Genomic DNA, 16,713 nt, shown 5'->3' with positions numbered 1-16,713 from the left:
GCATTTTTCCCCCCTATGGCGTCAACATTTTCCTCTCAAAAATAGAATAATAAAAAAGACCCTCAAAGCTTAGAACTGGATCACTTGGCCCTTTCTCTTCTTATCTCCTCCAAATTCAAAATTCTTGCATCTCCTTCATGTTGCAACAGAAGAAAAGCTGGGGGAAAAATGTAATTGTAATGTATACATGTAAGGATAACCTGACCCCCTTGCTGTACAGTGGGGAAAAAAAAAAAATGCTTGCATCTCTTAATAGCCACCATCCTCTTGGATCTGCAGTTGGGCTCAACACATTGAAGCCTCAGCACAATCTTCTTTCTGCTTCCGGAAAATTGGCTGTGTTCGCCCACCAGAGCCACTCTGCTTCTGCTCATAGCGCCTCTTTCCCTGGCCATACAGGGAATCCTTGCCCTTCTTATACTGGGTCACTTGGTGAGGCTGCTGCTCTCCACACCTCTTACAGAAAGGCCTTCAGGTTTTAGGTACGTGGACCATCTTGGCAACAGAGGTGTATTCACGATGAAAACGGGAAAATCGGTGACCACGTTCCTGGTCTCGCTCTCTGTTTTATTTATTTGACTGTTGAAGTAGTAGTTCTCAGTGAGGTCCCTGCACCACCAGCAGGTATGGCATCACCTGGGAAATTAGTAAAAGTGCATATTCTTGGGCCCTACTTTAGACCTACTGAACTGGACATTCGGGGTGTGGGGCCCAGGTATCTGTATTTTTACAGAGCTTCTAGGTGATTCTGATGAAAATGAAAGCTTGAGAAATACCGGTTTATAATGATCATTGCTTCTCTCCCTTGTCCTCCCACCCCCACCCCTTGGCCCCTGGCCTGAACGTAAATCCAAGAGAATGGAAGCCCATCTGTCTTGTTCAGCACAGAACTACCAGCACCAAACACATAGCAGGCCCTCAATAAATCATTGCTGAATGGTGACAGATTGAATGAATGATTGATCTGGTGCCCTGAGTCTGTGTCTCGGAGCCACAAGGTCCCAGGGATCAGCTCATCACCTTCCACAAGAGCTTTTATCTGTATGACACATTGATCTTGCAGGCTGAATAAACATGAACAAGGAGTTCTGAGATTAAAGAAATGCTTGAGAAAACTACGGTTCAAGCTGTTATTAATTACAGTTTGGAAACTAGGAGCACGCTCCAAGATCCTCCTCAAGGAACCAGAAGTTTTGTAGATTGTATTCAATTCGACGGCAAGGATAATATCCTTTTCTTTTTTCTTTTTTTGTTATGGCCACACCCATGGCATATGGAAGTTACAGCCTAAGGGTCAAATTGGAGCCACAGCTGCTGGCCTACCCCACAGGTACAGCAACTCCAGATCCAAGCCACCTCTGCAACCTATACCACAGCTCACGGCAACCCCGGATCCTTAACCCACTGAGCAAGGCCAGGGATTGAACCCGCAGCCTCATAGATACTAGTTGGGTTCATTACTGCTGAGCCACAACAGGAACTCCCCTTTTCTCTTCAATTCTGCATAACTCTTACTACATGAATCCCAAAGCAGGCTGCTGACTGACAAAGGCTTTCTCTTCCTTCAATCTTTCTGCTTCCTATCCATCCTGGGATCTTTACGAAAAAGGGGGAAAAAGTTCTAAACCAATTCATCCTGCCTCCAGTGGTTGCTAGAAGCTTTCAGATGGAAACATAAGGTCAACCCCCCGCCCAGATCAGGGAGGAAAAACACCATCTTTGCAAAAGACATTGAACTTTAGAAAAGGTTAGATCAACACAGAGAACAATGGAAAGGCCTTGGGAGCCTCTCTTTAGAAATTGTCCTCTGCAAATACTCGGGGCTGAGCCCCATGCAAGGTAGTGGGGTTCCAAAGGCCAGGAGAATAGGGTTCACGTCTTCAAGGAGCTCACAGTGTGGAGGAGAGACAGGCACGTACACAGAGAGCGCTGAGTGTTAGTGCTGAGGTCACGACTAACTGCCTGGCTTCCCAGGGGGAAGATTCTGGGAGGAGGTGATATTTCAATAGGTCTGGAAAGCGGTGTCTCACTCGGGAGGCAGGAAAGGGCAATTCAGGCAGAGGGCACAACAAATGCGAACCACAGAGATGGAAAAGGGCAGAGCAGGCTTCAAAAATGATTAAGAGGAGTTCCTGTTGTGGCTCAGCGGAAACAAATCCGACTAGGAACTGTGAGGTTATGGGTTCGATCCCTGGCCTCGCTCAGTGGGTTAAGGATCCAGCATTGCCATGAGCTGTAGGTGTAGGTCACAGATGCGGCTCGGATCCCATGTTGCAGTGGCTCTGGCGTAGGCCAGCGGCTGTAGCTCCTAAAGGACCCCTAGCCTGGGAACTTCCATATGCTATAGGTGCAGCCCTAAAAAGGCAAAAAAAAAAAAAAAAGAAAGAAAGATTAAGAGAAATGGCTGACTGAATTGGTCACAAGGTAGTTATAGATATTTAGAAAAACTGAAATACTGATTAGCTAAGTATTGATATTAAGGATTACTGCTAATTTTTAAACATGTTAATGATTTGCGGTTATGTTATAAAAGAATTCGTATCTTTTGGAGATACATATTGAAATATCATTTCTAGCAAATAGGATATAGTGTCTGGAATTTGCTTCAAAATAATATGGGGAAGGGCAGGGGAGGGTAGGAATAAAGATGAAGTTAGCCCCAAATTCTTGTTGAAACCAGATGATATTAATGGATTATACTTTTTTTTGGCCACACCCATGGCATATGGAAGTTCTTGGGCCAGGGATCAAATCTGAGTGGCAGCTGTGGCAACACAGCTGTGGCAATGCTGGATCCTTAACCCCCTGTGCCACAGAGGGGACTCCAAAACATACTTGGAAGAGGGCTTGGCTGGAGCTTCAGCTCCTGGACTCACAGAGGGTCAGGAAAGACCGCCTTCTCAGGGTCCGCGCCTTCTCAGGGTCCGCTTTTCTCTTTTACAAGGACCAAGCTCAGGCAGGCTCGCCTGGGGAATCTTGAATGTAGCTCCCAGGACACAGGCCCTGAGGGAGGAAAGAGGCCTTAGGGAATTTCGGTGGAGTACAGCCAGAGGGGAAGCGCCTTATCCTTGACTCTCAGGACTTTGAGTACCATTTAGGCAAAACTAAAAAAAAAAAGAGAAAAGAAGATTGACACAATGAAGGAATGATAGGAGAAAAAGTATACACATATATATACACGACTGGCTCGACTGGCTCGCTGCTGTACAGTGGAAGTTGCTGCAACATTGTAAATCAATTATAATTTTAAAAAATTAAAAACAAACAAAGGATCGTGGGAGGTGGATATGGAATACACCCATTGCTTCTTTCCAAAAGAAGTCTCAGAGGAAAATCAGAACACCTAAGCGGGAGCTGAACTGCGTTAGAGGTAAAATAGCTGACCCTCTCTTGCCTGATTTGAGAGACCTCAGAATAGACTCTCTCTCTGAAAACAACTTCCTTAAACACCCCACAGACTACAAATATCACCATTAGAGAATATTTCTTTGACATTAAAATTCACCGGAGTGAAAATACCTTGTGCACTTATCTATCAGTTATAATTATTATTCATAATTCTCTACTAATAATGTCTTAAATTCATGTGGTATTTTGAAGTTTCCATAAGATTTTTATTTGCTTTATCTCGTCCACGTCTCATGAAGGACCTTTACATTAGCCAGTAATATTCTTTTCATTTTCTCCCAGATCTTACAGCAACTGGGGCTTGAATTCAAATTTTTTTTTTTTTTGGAAGACGAAATAGTATTATTTAATCTTTTTTTTTTTTTTTTTTTTTCCCACTGTACAGCAAGGGGGTCAGGTTATCCTTACATGTATACATTACAATTACGTTTTTTCCCCCACCCTTTGTTGCAACATGAGTATCTAGACATAGTTCTCAATGCTATTCAGCGGGATCTCCTTGTAAATCTATTCTAGGTTGTGTCTGATAAACCCAAGCTCCCGATCCCTCCCACTCCCTCCCCCTCCCATCAGGCAGCCACAAGTCTCTTCTCCAAGTCCATGATTTTCTTTTCTGAGGAGATGTTCATTTGTGCTGGGTATTAGATTCCAGTTATAAGTGATATCATATGGTATTTGCCTTTGTCTTTCTGGCTCATTTCACTCAGTATGAGAGTCTCTAGTTCCATCCATGTTGCTGCAAATGGCATTATGTCATTCTTTTTTATGGCTGAGTAGTATTCCATTGTGTATATATACCACATCTTCCAAATCCAATCATCTGTCGATGGACATTTGGGTTGTTTCCATGTCCTGGCTATTGTGAATAGTGCTGCCATGAACATGCGGGTGATGTGTCTCTTTTAAGTAGAGTTTTGTCCAGATAGATGCCCAAGAGTGGGATTGCGGGGTCATATGGAAGTTCTATGTATAGATTTCTAAGGTATCTCCAAACTGTTCTCCATAGTGGCTGTACCAGTTTCCATTCCCACCAGCAGTGCAGGAGGGTTCCCTTTTCTCCACACCCCCTCCAGCACTTGTTATTTGCAACACCAGATTCTTAACCCACTGAGCAAAGCCAGGGATGGAACCCACATCTTCCTGCATTCTGGTCAGGTTCTTGAGTGCTGAGCCACAAAGGGGGGCACTGTGCTATGCTTTTAGAAGATAATAAACACAATAGAGCCCATCTACATATCTAAGGGAAGGGTGAATTAACGCAAAGACATAGCAAGGGCAAAAGCCCTGAGCAGGGAATAAGCATAGCAGATCTGAGGAACAAAATAAAACATTAAAAATGCCAGTGTAGGAGTTCCCCTCGTGGCACAGTGGAACCAGATCTGACTAGGAACCATGAGGTTGTGGGTTCCATTTCCTGGCCTTGCTCAGTAGGTTAAGGACCTGGCGTTGCCGTGAGCTGTGGTGTAGGTCGCAGACGCAGCTCGGATCCTGCATGGCTGTGGCTGTGGCTGTGGCCAGCAGCAACAGCTCTGATTAGACCTCTAGCCTGGGAACCTCCATCTGCTGCGGATGCAGCCTTAAAAAGCCAAAAAAAAAAAAAAAAAAAAAAAAAAGCCGGTCTAGCTGCAGAATATTTTGAAGTGGGGAGAGTGACACAAGATTGTCGTAAAGGTAGGACAATCACGTAGGACCTTGAGGTGGTTGTAAAAAGTCCAGGTTTTAAAGGGTAACATAAAGCCAAGGAGGGTGGGGGTCGAAGCAGGGGACTTGTATGATCTTATTTTACATTTCATTTGTTTATTTTCTGGCCACACTCACAGCATGTGGAAGTTCCCCAGCCAGGGATCCAACCCAGGCCACAGCAGTGACCTGAACTGTGGCAATGACAATGCCAGATCCTTAACCCACAGCGCCTCAAGGGAACGCCTGCATTTTAAATATAAACTCTTTGCGATGAAATATCTTTTTGGCTCTCGTGCGAAGAATGTGCCACGGAGGGCAGGTGAGAAGGTGAAAAGCAAAGACAGAAGCTGACAGATCAGTTAGGAGGGAGACTTGATGGGGGAGGGACGCAGCGGCGGAAATGGGGAGAAGTGGTAACCAGGCAGCGGTGAGGACGGGCCCAAGGGAGTCTCAGACTTCGAATAACAAGGCTTTGCTCCTTCAGGTACTGGGCAGGTAGTCACTGAATGAATGAATGAATGAATGAATGAATGAATGAAGTTCCCTTCCTTTCCGAAAGATGGAATATAATCCCTCACTTCACTGACAACTGAAAAATACCGTAGATCGTCTTTCCTAACCTGGATTCCATTTTCTGGTTGGGAAAGGGGGTTTCTCTCCATGTGTGGGGGTGTATGTAAATGCCTGTCAGTCGAGTATTTGGCAATATCATCTCTCCCTCCACTCTCTAGCTCTCTTCTTAAATATATCACTGCGACTCTTCCCCATTATTTCAGCTAGATCACAACTCCAGAAAAATTATTTTCTCTTCAGAAAGCAAATCAAGTGGGGGCGGCTTGGGAGCTCGGCAGTTCCCCTGGGAGGTGTAAGGAGTTGGTCCCGGCTCTTGTTGCTGGGAGAGGCTGGGAATGACAAGTGCCTTCCTCCCTGATGCACTGAGGGCAAAAATCAATTTATTCCTTTGGGTCGTTTTCACTGAACTGTTTTTATTATCCTTGCCACTACATGTCTTGCAGCTAGAATGAAATGCAATCAGAATGTGGACTGAGTTCGACAAGGGGAAAGGGCCACAAGCCACGGGAATACCATGGCATATGACAGCCCTGATCTCGGCAAAAACAAAGAGGAGCCAGGCAGCTTCTGCAGATCAAAGGGAGCTGTCACACTCCTCCACTGACAGGCTTGCTGGGTGTGGAAGAGAGTATCTGAAACACAAGCCGTGCCTTCCACTGCCAGCTAAACTTTTAGAATTCCCTGGGGAAATAAACCATTATTTTAGCATGAAGCTTCAAAAGTTAAATACGTAATAATAAAAGCAGAAAACCTGTTTTTCTTTGCAGAGATGACAGTGAAATTCTTGCAGGAGTCAAAAGGATTCAAATGTCAGCTTTCACTTGCTTTAGATCCCAGTCTGGTGCTTGCGCACAAAGCGCTTTCTACTGGTTCCCGTTCAGCTCCCATCCCGTCAAGGCTCCTGGGTGCGTCCTTTCCCAGTACTGCATTTTCTTTTTTTTTTTTTCTTTTTTCTTTTTTTCCATTTTCTAGATGACAGCCCTGGATAGCTCTCTCACATCTTTCTTTCTTTCCTGCAAACCCATTTCTTCTCTTTCCCTAAGAGTAACTTAACCGGCCACATGCAAAGCCAGCCAAATTGCAGAGCTGAAGTCAGTTCTTTTTTATATGTTTAACTATTAGTTTTACATAAAAAAGCTATATGTTTTACATGTAAACATATAAACTATTAATTCTTCAAGAGTTCCCATTGTGGTGCAGCGGAAACGAATTCAACTAGGAACTGTGAGGAATCGGGTTCAATCCCCGGCCTTGCTCAGTGGGTTAAGGATCCGGCTTTGCCATGAGCTGTGGTGTGGATTGCAGATGCGGCTCTGATCCTGTGTTGCTGTGACTGTGGTGGAGGCCGGCAGCTGTAGCTCTGATTGGACCCCTAGCCTGGGAACCTCCATATGCTGTGGGTGCGGCCCTAAAGAGCAAAATAAATAAATAAATAAAAACAAAAAAATAATAGTAATAAACTATTAGTTCATCAGTCTTCATTAAAAATGTAGACAGATAAAACATATTATCATTTCTTTCTCAAAAAATAAAAAAATATTATATGTTTTCTTTTAAAAATCCTAATTTCCCCCTCTGTGGGCCACTGGCTCCAGAGGCAGAGAGGTGTGGAGAGGAGGGAGGGAGGAGGGAGGAAGGAAGGCTCCACATACTCAAATCCCCTCCTGTAGGAGCAGCCTATTTGTGTCATCAGACTTTATGCTTATTCTTAAAGAAAGACGTTCTTTTTTTTTTTTTTGCATTTTCTAGGGCCGCATTCACGGAGGTTCCCAGGCTAGGGGTCTCACTGGAGCTGTAGCCACCCATCTATACCACAGCCACAGCAACGTGGGGTCCGAGCCGTGTCTGCGACCTACACCACAGCTCACGGCAATGCCAGATCCTGAACCCACTGAGCAAGGCCAGGGATTGAACCCGCAACCTCATGGTTCCTAGTTGGATTCATTAACCACTGAGCCACGACGGGAACTCCAAGATGTTCTTTAATCAGCTACATTGCAGGGTTGGCACTGGCTTGAGAAAGGGAGGTTGCACAGATGGGGCATCAAAAATGAATGTCTGGGAGTTCCCGTTGTGACTCATCAGGTTAAGAACCCGACTAGTATCCATGAGGGTGCAGGTTCAATCCTTGGCCTCAATCAGTGGGTTAAGGATCCAGCGTTGCTGCAAACTGGGCACAGGTGGAGAATGCAGCTTGGATCTGGTGTTGCTGTCATTGTGGTGTAGGCAGGCAGCTATAGCTTTGATTCAAACTCTAGCCTGGGCATCTACATGTGCTATGAGTGTGGCCCTAAACACACACACACACACACACACACACACACACACACACACACACACACACACACACACACAAAGAATGTCTGATAAATTAGAAGCTGGGATTAACATATACACACTACTATATATAAAATAGATAACCAACAGGGACCTGCTGTATAGCACAGGGAACTCTATTCAATATTTTGTAATAACCTATATGGGAAAAGAAGCTAAAAAAATAGCTATATATGTTTTTATAACAGAATCACTTTGCTGTACACCTGAAACTAACACAACATTGTAAATCAGCTATACTTTGATTAAAAAAAAAAAGGTCTGAGATAAACAATGAGGTCCTACTGTGTACCACAGGGAACTAGACTCAATATCTTGTAATAACTTATAATAAAAAAGAACATTAGGAGTTCCCGTCGTGGTGCAGTGGTTAACGAATCCGACTAGGAACCATGAGGTTGCGGGTTCGGTCCCTGCCCTTGCTCAGTGGGTTAACGATCCGGCGTTGCCGTGAGCTGTGGTGTAGGTTGCAGACGAGGCTCGGATCCCGTGTTGCTGTGGATCTGGCGTAGGCTGGTGGCTACAGCTCCGATTAGACCCCTAGCCTGGGAATCTCCATATGCCTCGGGAATGGCCCAGAAAAGGCAAAAAGACAAAAAATGAATAAGTAAATAAAAATAAAAAGAACGTACATATATATGTAAACATATATATGTAAAACAATTTCTGGTGAATGTACAACAGAAACTAACACAACATTGTAAATCAGCTGTACTTCAGTAATAAAAGAAATGAACGTCTTTGTGAATATGCAGAATCTAGAAAATCTTCATGTCCTCTGTAGGGATTCCAAACAGGGGGATGTGTGAGGAAGCAGGTGTTCAAAAAGTTGTTTGTTTGTTTTTTAATGGCTGCACCTGTGGCACGTGGACGTTCCCGAGAGCTGGGACTGGCACCTGAGCTGCACCTGAGCCCTGCGCCACAACTGCGGCACTGACGGATCCTGAACCCCCTGTGCTGGACCAGGGATCGAACCCTTGCGGCCATGGCATCTGGGGCCTTTAAGAGTCCAGAGGTGCCCGCCTTTCAGTGGGTCTGTGCCCTCTGCCTCTACCCCCCTTGAGGGCAGTCCTAGTGTTTACACAGGCGGGTGGCCTCAGTGCCAATGCTTGAAGGGCAGGCCCATCATGAGCGGGACTCAGAGTCACAAATGGCTGCAACCCAGATCCTCAGACGTGAGCGAATCACGCGGAGGTGCTCATTTCCCATGCAGACTCCTGGCAAGTCGCCCTGACACTCACTTAACCCCCTGGGGGTTTGTCTGGCACTAGGGGAGGTCTAGAAGTAGACAGACCCAAACGGGTGCAGCAGCACAAACCCCACTGGGGACTTGGGTCTCTGGGTCTCCCCACTCCATCAACCCGTACATGGTCTGCTTGTTGCCTCAGGGTTGCAACATCGTGGCTACTCCTTGAATATGCCTGTTACACTCTCGCCCCCAACCTCTGCATTTGCTTCTCTCTCCTGGAGTCCATTTCCTTAGCTCCCACAGGATTTTGCATCCTGTCACCTTCTTAGAAAGGGCTTTAAAAACGCTGCCCCCCTCCCCCACCTCCATCACCACCACCCTCAGGACCCGGAAATCCTCATCTCCCTTCTCGGCTTTATTTTGCTTGGCCCCACATGCTGGGTCATGTGACATGCAGTGGGTTTTTCTTCCTTTCTTCCTTGTCTTTTTTTTTTTTTTTTCTTTTTCTTTTTTGGGCTGTGCATGTGGCATACAGAAGTTTGAGGGCCAGGGATCGAACCCAAGCCGCAGCAGTGACAACACTGGATCCTTAACTGCTAGGCCACCACGGAACTCCTTGAAGTAGGTTTTTCTTGTTTAGTGTCTTTCTCCCCACCCTAGATTTAAGCCCTGTGAAGACGGGGGCTTCTGTCAGTTCTAGTCTCTGCTGTATTCCCAGCACTTAGAACAGTACTTGGAACACATGGGTAACAGGTGCTCAATAAATATTTGTTCAGTGAGAGAATGTGCTTCAGGAGGTGCATCTTTAGCAGTGGCTAAAAGTTCTAACCAACACACAGCCCAGCCCTAGGCATGTGAAGACAGAAATAAGTTACTCTACGGAGATAGGTGCCCAGGAAGAAGAGAAACGTGACAGTTGCCTTATCAACAAGCAAGCTGTCCACAAGACCCTGGCCAAGCGTGAGTAATTGCCTTCTGGCTGTTCTGTGGAGCTCTAGAACCATCTACCTCAGCCATACAAGTGAGCCCATGGCTGGAGTTCCCATCATGCCTCAGTGGTTAATGAATCCGACTAGGAACCATGAGGTTTCGGGTTCGAGTCCTGGCCTTGCTCAGTGGGTTGATGATCCGGCGTTGCCGTGAGCTGTGGTGTAGGTTGCAGACGCGGCTCGGATCCCACGTTGCTGTGGCTGTGGTGTAGGCCGGCAGCTACAGCTCCGATTCAACCCCTAGCCTGGGAACCTCCATATGCCGAGGGAGTGGCCCTAGAAAAGGCAAAAAAACCCAAAACAAAACAAATAAAAAAACCAAAACAAAACAAATAAAAACAAGTGAGGCCATGGCTACTGGGAGGAATGAGTGGTTTTAAAATAAGACCTCAAGGAGTCCCCTGGTGGCTCACTGGGTTAAGGATCTGGCTGGTTCTCGGTGTGGAGAGGGTTCAATCCCTGGCCAGGGGAAATTCTATATGCCATAGCTGTGGCCGAAAAAAAAAATAGGACCTCAAGGTTAAGGGTCTGGAGATTTGTTTTATTCCCATCACTCTGCCCTTCTGTCTGGCTTGCACTCCTTGTAAAACATGCAGAGGACCTATCGGAACTGAGGTGCTGATGGGCTAGAGAGAGGAGGCACAGAATCAAAAAATACAAGCTTTAGAGTCTGAAAGTCCAGCTTCATCACTAACTGTACATCTTCAGTCAAGTTAATGTCCCTAAATCTCATCTATAAACCGGTGACAATAATCCCCCCTGCAAGGATGAAATGGCTACACTGTGTAAAGAACCCAACAACTGGCAAACCCCTCTCAAGCAGCGAAGCCCAGAAGCCCCTTTAGCTCTCACGGCTGCAGCATGGTACAGAGGCAGGGCCTCCAACCCCCTCAACCCTGGGAGAACTATCAGTGCCACCCTGGGCGCAAGGCTGTGCCTTGAGCACCAGGCTTACCTTGGTGCTCTCCCAGGAGTCGGAGCCTTGTGTTTTGTTTTTTAGCAGCAACTACTTCTCATCTCCTGTAAGGCTTCTACGCTACAGAGAGCCCACAGCTAGAACCCAGAGGGAGGGAAAGCGGCCCTTTGAAGAAAGGAGAGTCTTTGGTTTTTTTGGCTGGTTGGTTTTGGCAGGACTCATGGCATGGGGACGTTCCCCGGGCCAGGGATCGAACCTGCGCCACAGCTGGATCTTGAACCCACTGCACCACATGGGAACTTCCTTTGTTTTAATTCAGCACCCACCATGTGCCAGGCATATCCATGGGCTTTACACACAGGATTGCTGGTTTTAATCTCTCTTGGCTGATAAATGGAGGAGCAAGCAGGCAGAGCCATCACATGATACTGACAGCTAATCTGGACAGCATCTAGGCAGCTCTGAAATCTACTCTAGCTCAGAATTAACTGGGAGGGGACCACTAGCCTAGAACCCGAACAGCCGCTGCTATAGTGCAGACACAGACTTCAGACCGGAGCCTGAGCTCCAGCTCTCCCCCCCCGCTGGTCGGCCAGATCCCCGTCCATTAAGCAGCTGGTTCTTCCCCAGGGTGCTGATACCTGCAGCCGGACTCCCTATCCTCTTGAACCCTTTTTGGAAGAAACATGGAAGAGAGAGAGAGGAGGACATAAAAAAGACAAGTAGGAAGAATCAAAGGGAAGAGAAGGCAGGCAACCAACTATGTAACGATACTCATTCCTTTATTTCGGACTGTGTTAATCTGAACAGGGCTGGGGCCTGCAGGCTGCTGGCAGCACTGAGCTGCAGGTGCATTTCAGCTCAACAGAGAGATCTCATCCTAAGCCAAGGAGACAGAGGGTAATATTTTATATATATATTTATATATTACATATGTCCCGTATAGTCATATGTATAGAGTGACGAGAAGGGGCCACGGCTTTGTTAATCATTGTCCTAAATGAAGACCACAGCAACAGACATGGAAATTTGGTCCAAATCAAGGCCCTCACTTTGTCAACCAAATGTGTGATACATCAAAAGGAAGAGAAGAGAGAGACAGAGGGACCGAGATCCAGCCACCCCGGTGGCCCTGTTCCCAGCATATCTCACACCAAGTGCAGAGTGTCCCCTGTGGAGGTAAACACACACAAACACGCACACACATACACACGTACACAAAACTGCAGGCAGGAGCTCCTCCTCTGAGCACACCTTGGGCCCAGCCCTGAGGCTGGGGTGGGGTGAAGTTGGGTATATTGTGCTATAAGACTATGAGGGTCAAGTGATCAGACAGTGCAGAGTCGATGCGTCCTGGTGATGAATGGGGGTAACGCGTGCGGCTTCATCCACCAACGAGAGGTCCGTGGGAGAGGCTGCTCAATGCCTCTCCCACTTGGGACCCTTCTACATACCACTCCTGTCCCAGCCACAACCGAACCTCTGATCTGAATCCTGGGTCTCAAATAATCTCTTGGGTTCTGATGAAAAAAGGTTATTTCCTTGAAGGACAGGAGCAAGTGGCAATTGAGTTGCCCAACCATGCGGTCCAGCAGTTGCAGAAGCAGTGACAGCATCATTGAATGAAACCAAACCAAACCATTGCTGGGTCCTTACACGGCAGAACCTGAACTGTGCAAAAGGGTTCATGTCCTGCTGGAAAGAGAATAACCAGGTAATCAGCCCCCACTGCCACCTCCCACACACCAAACTGCAGGCAGATCTGTCCGTTTCGTGCCTCTACCCCAAGAGCTAAACTCATCATGTTCTAGGACCTGGAGATGCCACTATTAGGGCGTTCTGAGAGCCTAACCCACTTGCTCTGATTCATGACTGCCTCTTCCCCTTCCACTGAAATATACCCTTAAAAGGCAAGTCAATGAAAATTAATCTCCCTCTCTTTTTTTTTGGTAGAACTTTACTTTAGAGACCCGGAGACATCCTGGGATGTCGCAAAGGACAGTGAGGAGTACTTCCCTAGGGACCACAATGCTGAAGGAAAGGTCAGTCTGGTGAACAGAGCAGTGCCCAACAGAAGGTGAATCAGAAACAGGGTAAAGGGCAGAGCTGGCAGGCTGCGCCTGGGTCTCCATATCCTGCGCTCATGAGAAGGAAAAGCAACAGACTGATACCTCTGTTTAGCCAGGGGAGAAGGACATGGATCCCTCCCATTACCACCGGGGATCCAGGCAGCTGCAGGGAAAAGGACGGAAGCAGGAAGGAGCAGCATGTCTAAGGTGGGGAGTTGGCCTGGTGGCTTTGTTGGCCACAGTTACTTCTTAAGGGGACAGAAACAAAGGGTCCTAGAGGAGGGACGTCTCCTGATGATTATCCACACTGTCTCCATTACTGTTCCATTTCCTGCAGGTCCTGAGGAGGCCGCAAGGGGTTGGCTCACAGTTCCCATCGACGGCTTGGGCAGGTGGACGAGAAGCAGGGTTGGGGAAGCCGCGAGTTCCCATCAAAGCTGACGCGCATAGGCTGTGTCGGCGAGGTCCCTCAAGTCCTTGAGAAGGAGGAGCCCGAGAAGCCGAAAGAGGTCACTTGAGGCCCAGAAAGTGGAGAGCAGGGCTCTCTCCGCCGGAAGCCCAAGCTCAACACTGTGGACGGACGTCGAATATCCTCAGAGGACACCTCGCATTTTTCTAGTCCCGGGAAGTGCTCAGGGGCTGCTCACGGTCAGTGCCGGAGGAGATGGGGGTGACCGAGGGAGCCAGGAGGAACAAGGACCCTCTTCTCAGGCCCCGGTCCCTTCCCTCCTGGGGGCAACTGACGGGGAGGAGCTGGCGGTGTGACTGGGGCGGGGGTCTACGGTCGGGAGGAAAGGAGGCTGCAGTGACCAGGGCAGGCCCGGGCGAGGGCGCCTCTCCTGCGGGAACCGAGCTCCACGAATAAATAACATGAATTAAATAAAGGAGGCTAAGAGCTGGCAGAGGCACGGCCTGCCGGATGCTCACCCCCTCACACATATGCGCGCACGCGCACACACACACACACACACACACACACAGGCACGCACACGCACATACACGCACACCGAGCGGCAGGCGAGATGATCCAGGGCTGGCGGCCCGCCCCTGGCGTCTGCGGGACGGGCGGCCTGACGGAAGGCTGTCACTCATGGTCTAGCACTGTCGTGGGGCGCAGAGCAGCGGGGGCCAGCGAGGCAGGTGTGGTGGAGGGCGCAGGCCGCTGAGGACTCTGGCACCTGTGGGTGGGGATGAAGCGGGGGGGGGGGGGTCAGGGGTGTGCAGGAAGTAGCAAAGGGAGCAGCCTACAGTATCTTGTCCCTATGGGAACTCGGCCCGGGTTATCACCCTCCCTCAGGCCCTTTGGGTACAGCCAACCCCCATCCCCCCCACCCCCGCCACCAGCCTCAGCAGCCCCTGTGGCTTCCGCCCCCTCTCCGGCCCCTGTCCACGCTGACCGGGATGGTACTGACCAGGATCTGGACTTTCGGACTTTGGACGTGGAAGGTCTTTCCAGAAAGCTGTCCAACCGCATGAGCCGCTCCATGTGGAGCGCACGGGGGTCTTGGTCTTGGTCATGAGAGAATTCCATCTCAAAGACCGCTGGAGGGGACACATCCAATTCCAGAAACATGATGTTTTCAGCCTGTGGGGGGAACATCAGGCCAGACTTGAGCAGAGGCCCCATGACTCTATCTTCAGGCACTTGGTAAGCAGCGGGAGAAGCAAGGGTGATGAGGCAGGCGGAGGAGGCCGAGGCTCGAGCCTTATCTCCCCGGATGCCCTCTCCCCTCCCCCTTCTCCAGCCCATCGTCTTACCCTGTACCTGGGGTGGGACCCCATTGCCATGGCAACCCTGGCGTACTGGCTGATAGGCCTCTTGTAGCCCACTGCTGACGTTGGCCGCTTCTTCATTTGGCTGTTATTGCTGTAGGGAAGAGGCCACATTAAAATGGACTTCCGCCGAACACAAAGGGAAATGATATGATGCATTAAGTATCATTCGGGTAGTCAGGAGGCCTTGCAGGATGCAGGTGCTAGAATTTCCTTCTCTTTGTACTAATACAACCTGACAACTCAAAGTAGTATAACGCAAGGAGACATACACTTTTAAAAAACCTTTTTTTTTTTTTTTTTTCTTTTTAGGACTACATCTGTGGCTTATGGAAATTTCCAGGTTAGGGGTCCAATCGGAGCTGCAGCTGCCAGTCTATGCCACAGCCACAGCAATACCAGATCCGAGCTGACCTATGTCCCAGCTTGCAGCAATGCTGGATCTTTAACTCACTGAGCAAAGCCAGGGACTGAACCGCATCCTCATGGATACTAGTCAGATTCATAACCCACTGAGCCACAACAGGAACTCCAGGCGTTGGTTTCTTAGGACATCAAAAGCTCAAGCAACCAAAGGAAAAAAAAAAATAGGACTTCAATGAAATGAAAAATTTTTGTGCTTTAAAGAACTTCACAGGAGTTCCCGTCATAGCGCAGGAGAAACAAATCCGACTAGGAACCATGAGGTTGAGGGTTCGATCCCTGCCCTTGCTCAGTGGGTTTAGGGATCTGACATTGCCGTGAGCTGTGGTGCAGGCTCAGATCCTGTGTTGCTGTGGCTGTGGCACAAATCTGCAGCTGTAGCTCCGACTGGACACCTAGCCTGGGAACCTCCATATGCCGCGAGTGCAGACTTAAAAAGCAAAAAAATAAAAAAATTAAAAATAAACACAATTACAAAGAAAGTGAAATAACCAAAATAGGAGAAATTATCAAATCGTATAGGTGATAAAGGACTTGTAGCCAGAATATATAAATAACCCTTACAAATCAAAAAGACAATAACCCAATTTAAAAATGGACAAAAGATCTGGAGAGTCATCTCTCCAAAGAAAACGTACAAATGGCCAATAAGCACATGAAAAGATGCTCAACATTATTCGTTATGGAAATGCAAGTCAAAACCACAGTGAGATGCCACTAAGATGACTACAATCAAAGACAGACAATAACACATGTTGGTGAAGATTCGTACATTGTTGGTGGGACTATAAAATGCTGCAGCTATTTTGGAAACAGTCTGGCAGTTCTTAAGAAAGTTAAACATAGAGTTACCATGTGACTTAGTACTTCCACTCCTAGATATATGGTCAAGAGAATCGTAAACCTGTACATGAATACTCATAGAAGCATTATTCATAATAGCCAAAAAGTAGAAATAACCCACATGGCCATCAACTGATGAATAAACAAAATGTGGTATACCCGTAGAACAGAGCAGAACTTGGCCACAAAAAGGAATGAAGAACTCACAGGGGCTGTAACATGGACGAACCTTGAGAGCCTTGTGTCAAGTGAAAGAAAGTAGATGCAAAAGACCACACATTGTATGATTCCATTTCTATGAAACATCTGAAATGGGCAAGTCCATGGAGACAGAAAGTAGGCAGGGGTTTTCCTAAGGATGGGACACTGGGGAATGAGTGACTGCGAACAGGTTTTTCGGGTTTCTTTCTGGAGTGAGGAAAATATTCCGGAATTAGATAGTGGTGATGTTGTACAAATCTGTGAATACATGGGAGTCCTCAAAATTATACATTTTAAGGAGTTCCCATC

At 47.6% G+C, this 16,713-nt stretch overlaps 2 protein-coding genes and 1 pseudogene across 2 annotated transcripts in view; 1 reads left to right on the top strand and 2 right to left on the bottom strand.

Moving 5' to 3' along the window:
- Window positions 1–16,713, top strand: part of HADHB (hydroxyacyl-CoA dehydrogenase trifunctional multienzyme complex subunit beta) — a 602,797-nt gene that overhangs the window by 289,747 nt on the left and 296,337 nt on the right. The window lies entirely within an intron of this gene.
- LOC102158845 (large ribosomal subunit protein eL42-like) lies at window positions 70–495 on the bottom strand (annotated as a pseudogene).
- The window catches only part of KIF3C (kinesin family member 3C), a 38,852-nt gene continuing 33,999 nt past the window's right edge, over window positions 11,861–16,713 (bottom strand). Inside the window, exons 6-8 of the mRNA XM_021087738.2 lie at window positions 14,923–15,031; window positions 14,577–14,749; window positions 11,861–14,342 (exon numbers count right to left, since the gene is read on the bottom strand). Of these exons, the coding sequence (XP_020943397.1) occupies window positions 14,249–14,342; window positions 14,577–14,749; window positions 14,923–15,031 (376 nt within the window). The 3' untranslated portion in view covers window positions 11,861–14,248. The remainder of the gene's footprint in view (window positions 14,343–14,576; window positions 14,750–14,922; window positions 15,032–16,713) is intronic.

Source organism: Sus scrofa, chromosome 3 (assembly GCF_054392235.1).
Source record: "Sus scrofa isolate SSC_HxYL_T2T_F1_AM1 chromosome 3, Sscrofa_HxYL_maternal_Yorkshire_Landrace_v2.0, whole genome shotgun sequence".
NCBI classification, from domain to species: domain Eukaryota; kingdom Metazoa; phylum Chordata; class Mammalia; order Artiodactyla; family Suidae; genus Sus; species Sus scrofa.
This window is presented reverse-complemented; position numbering and strand designations above follow the sequence as displayed.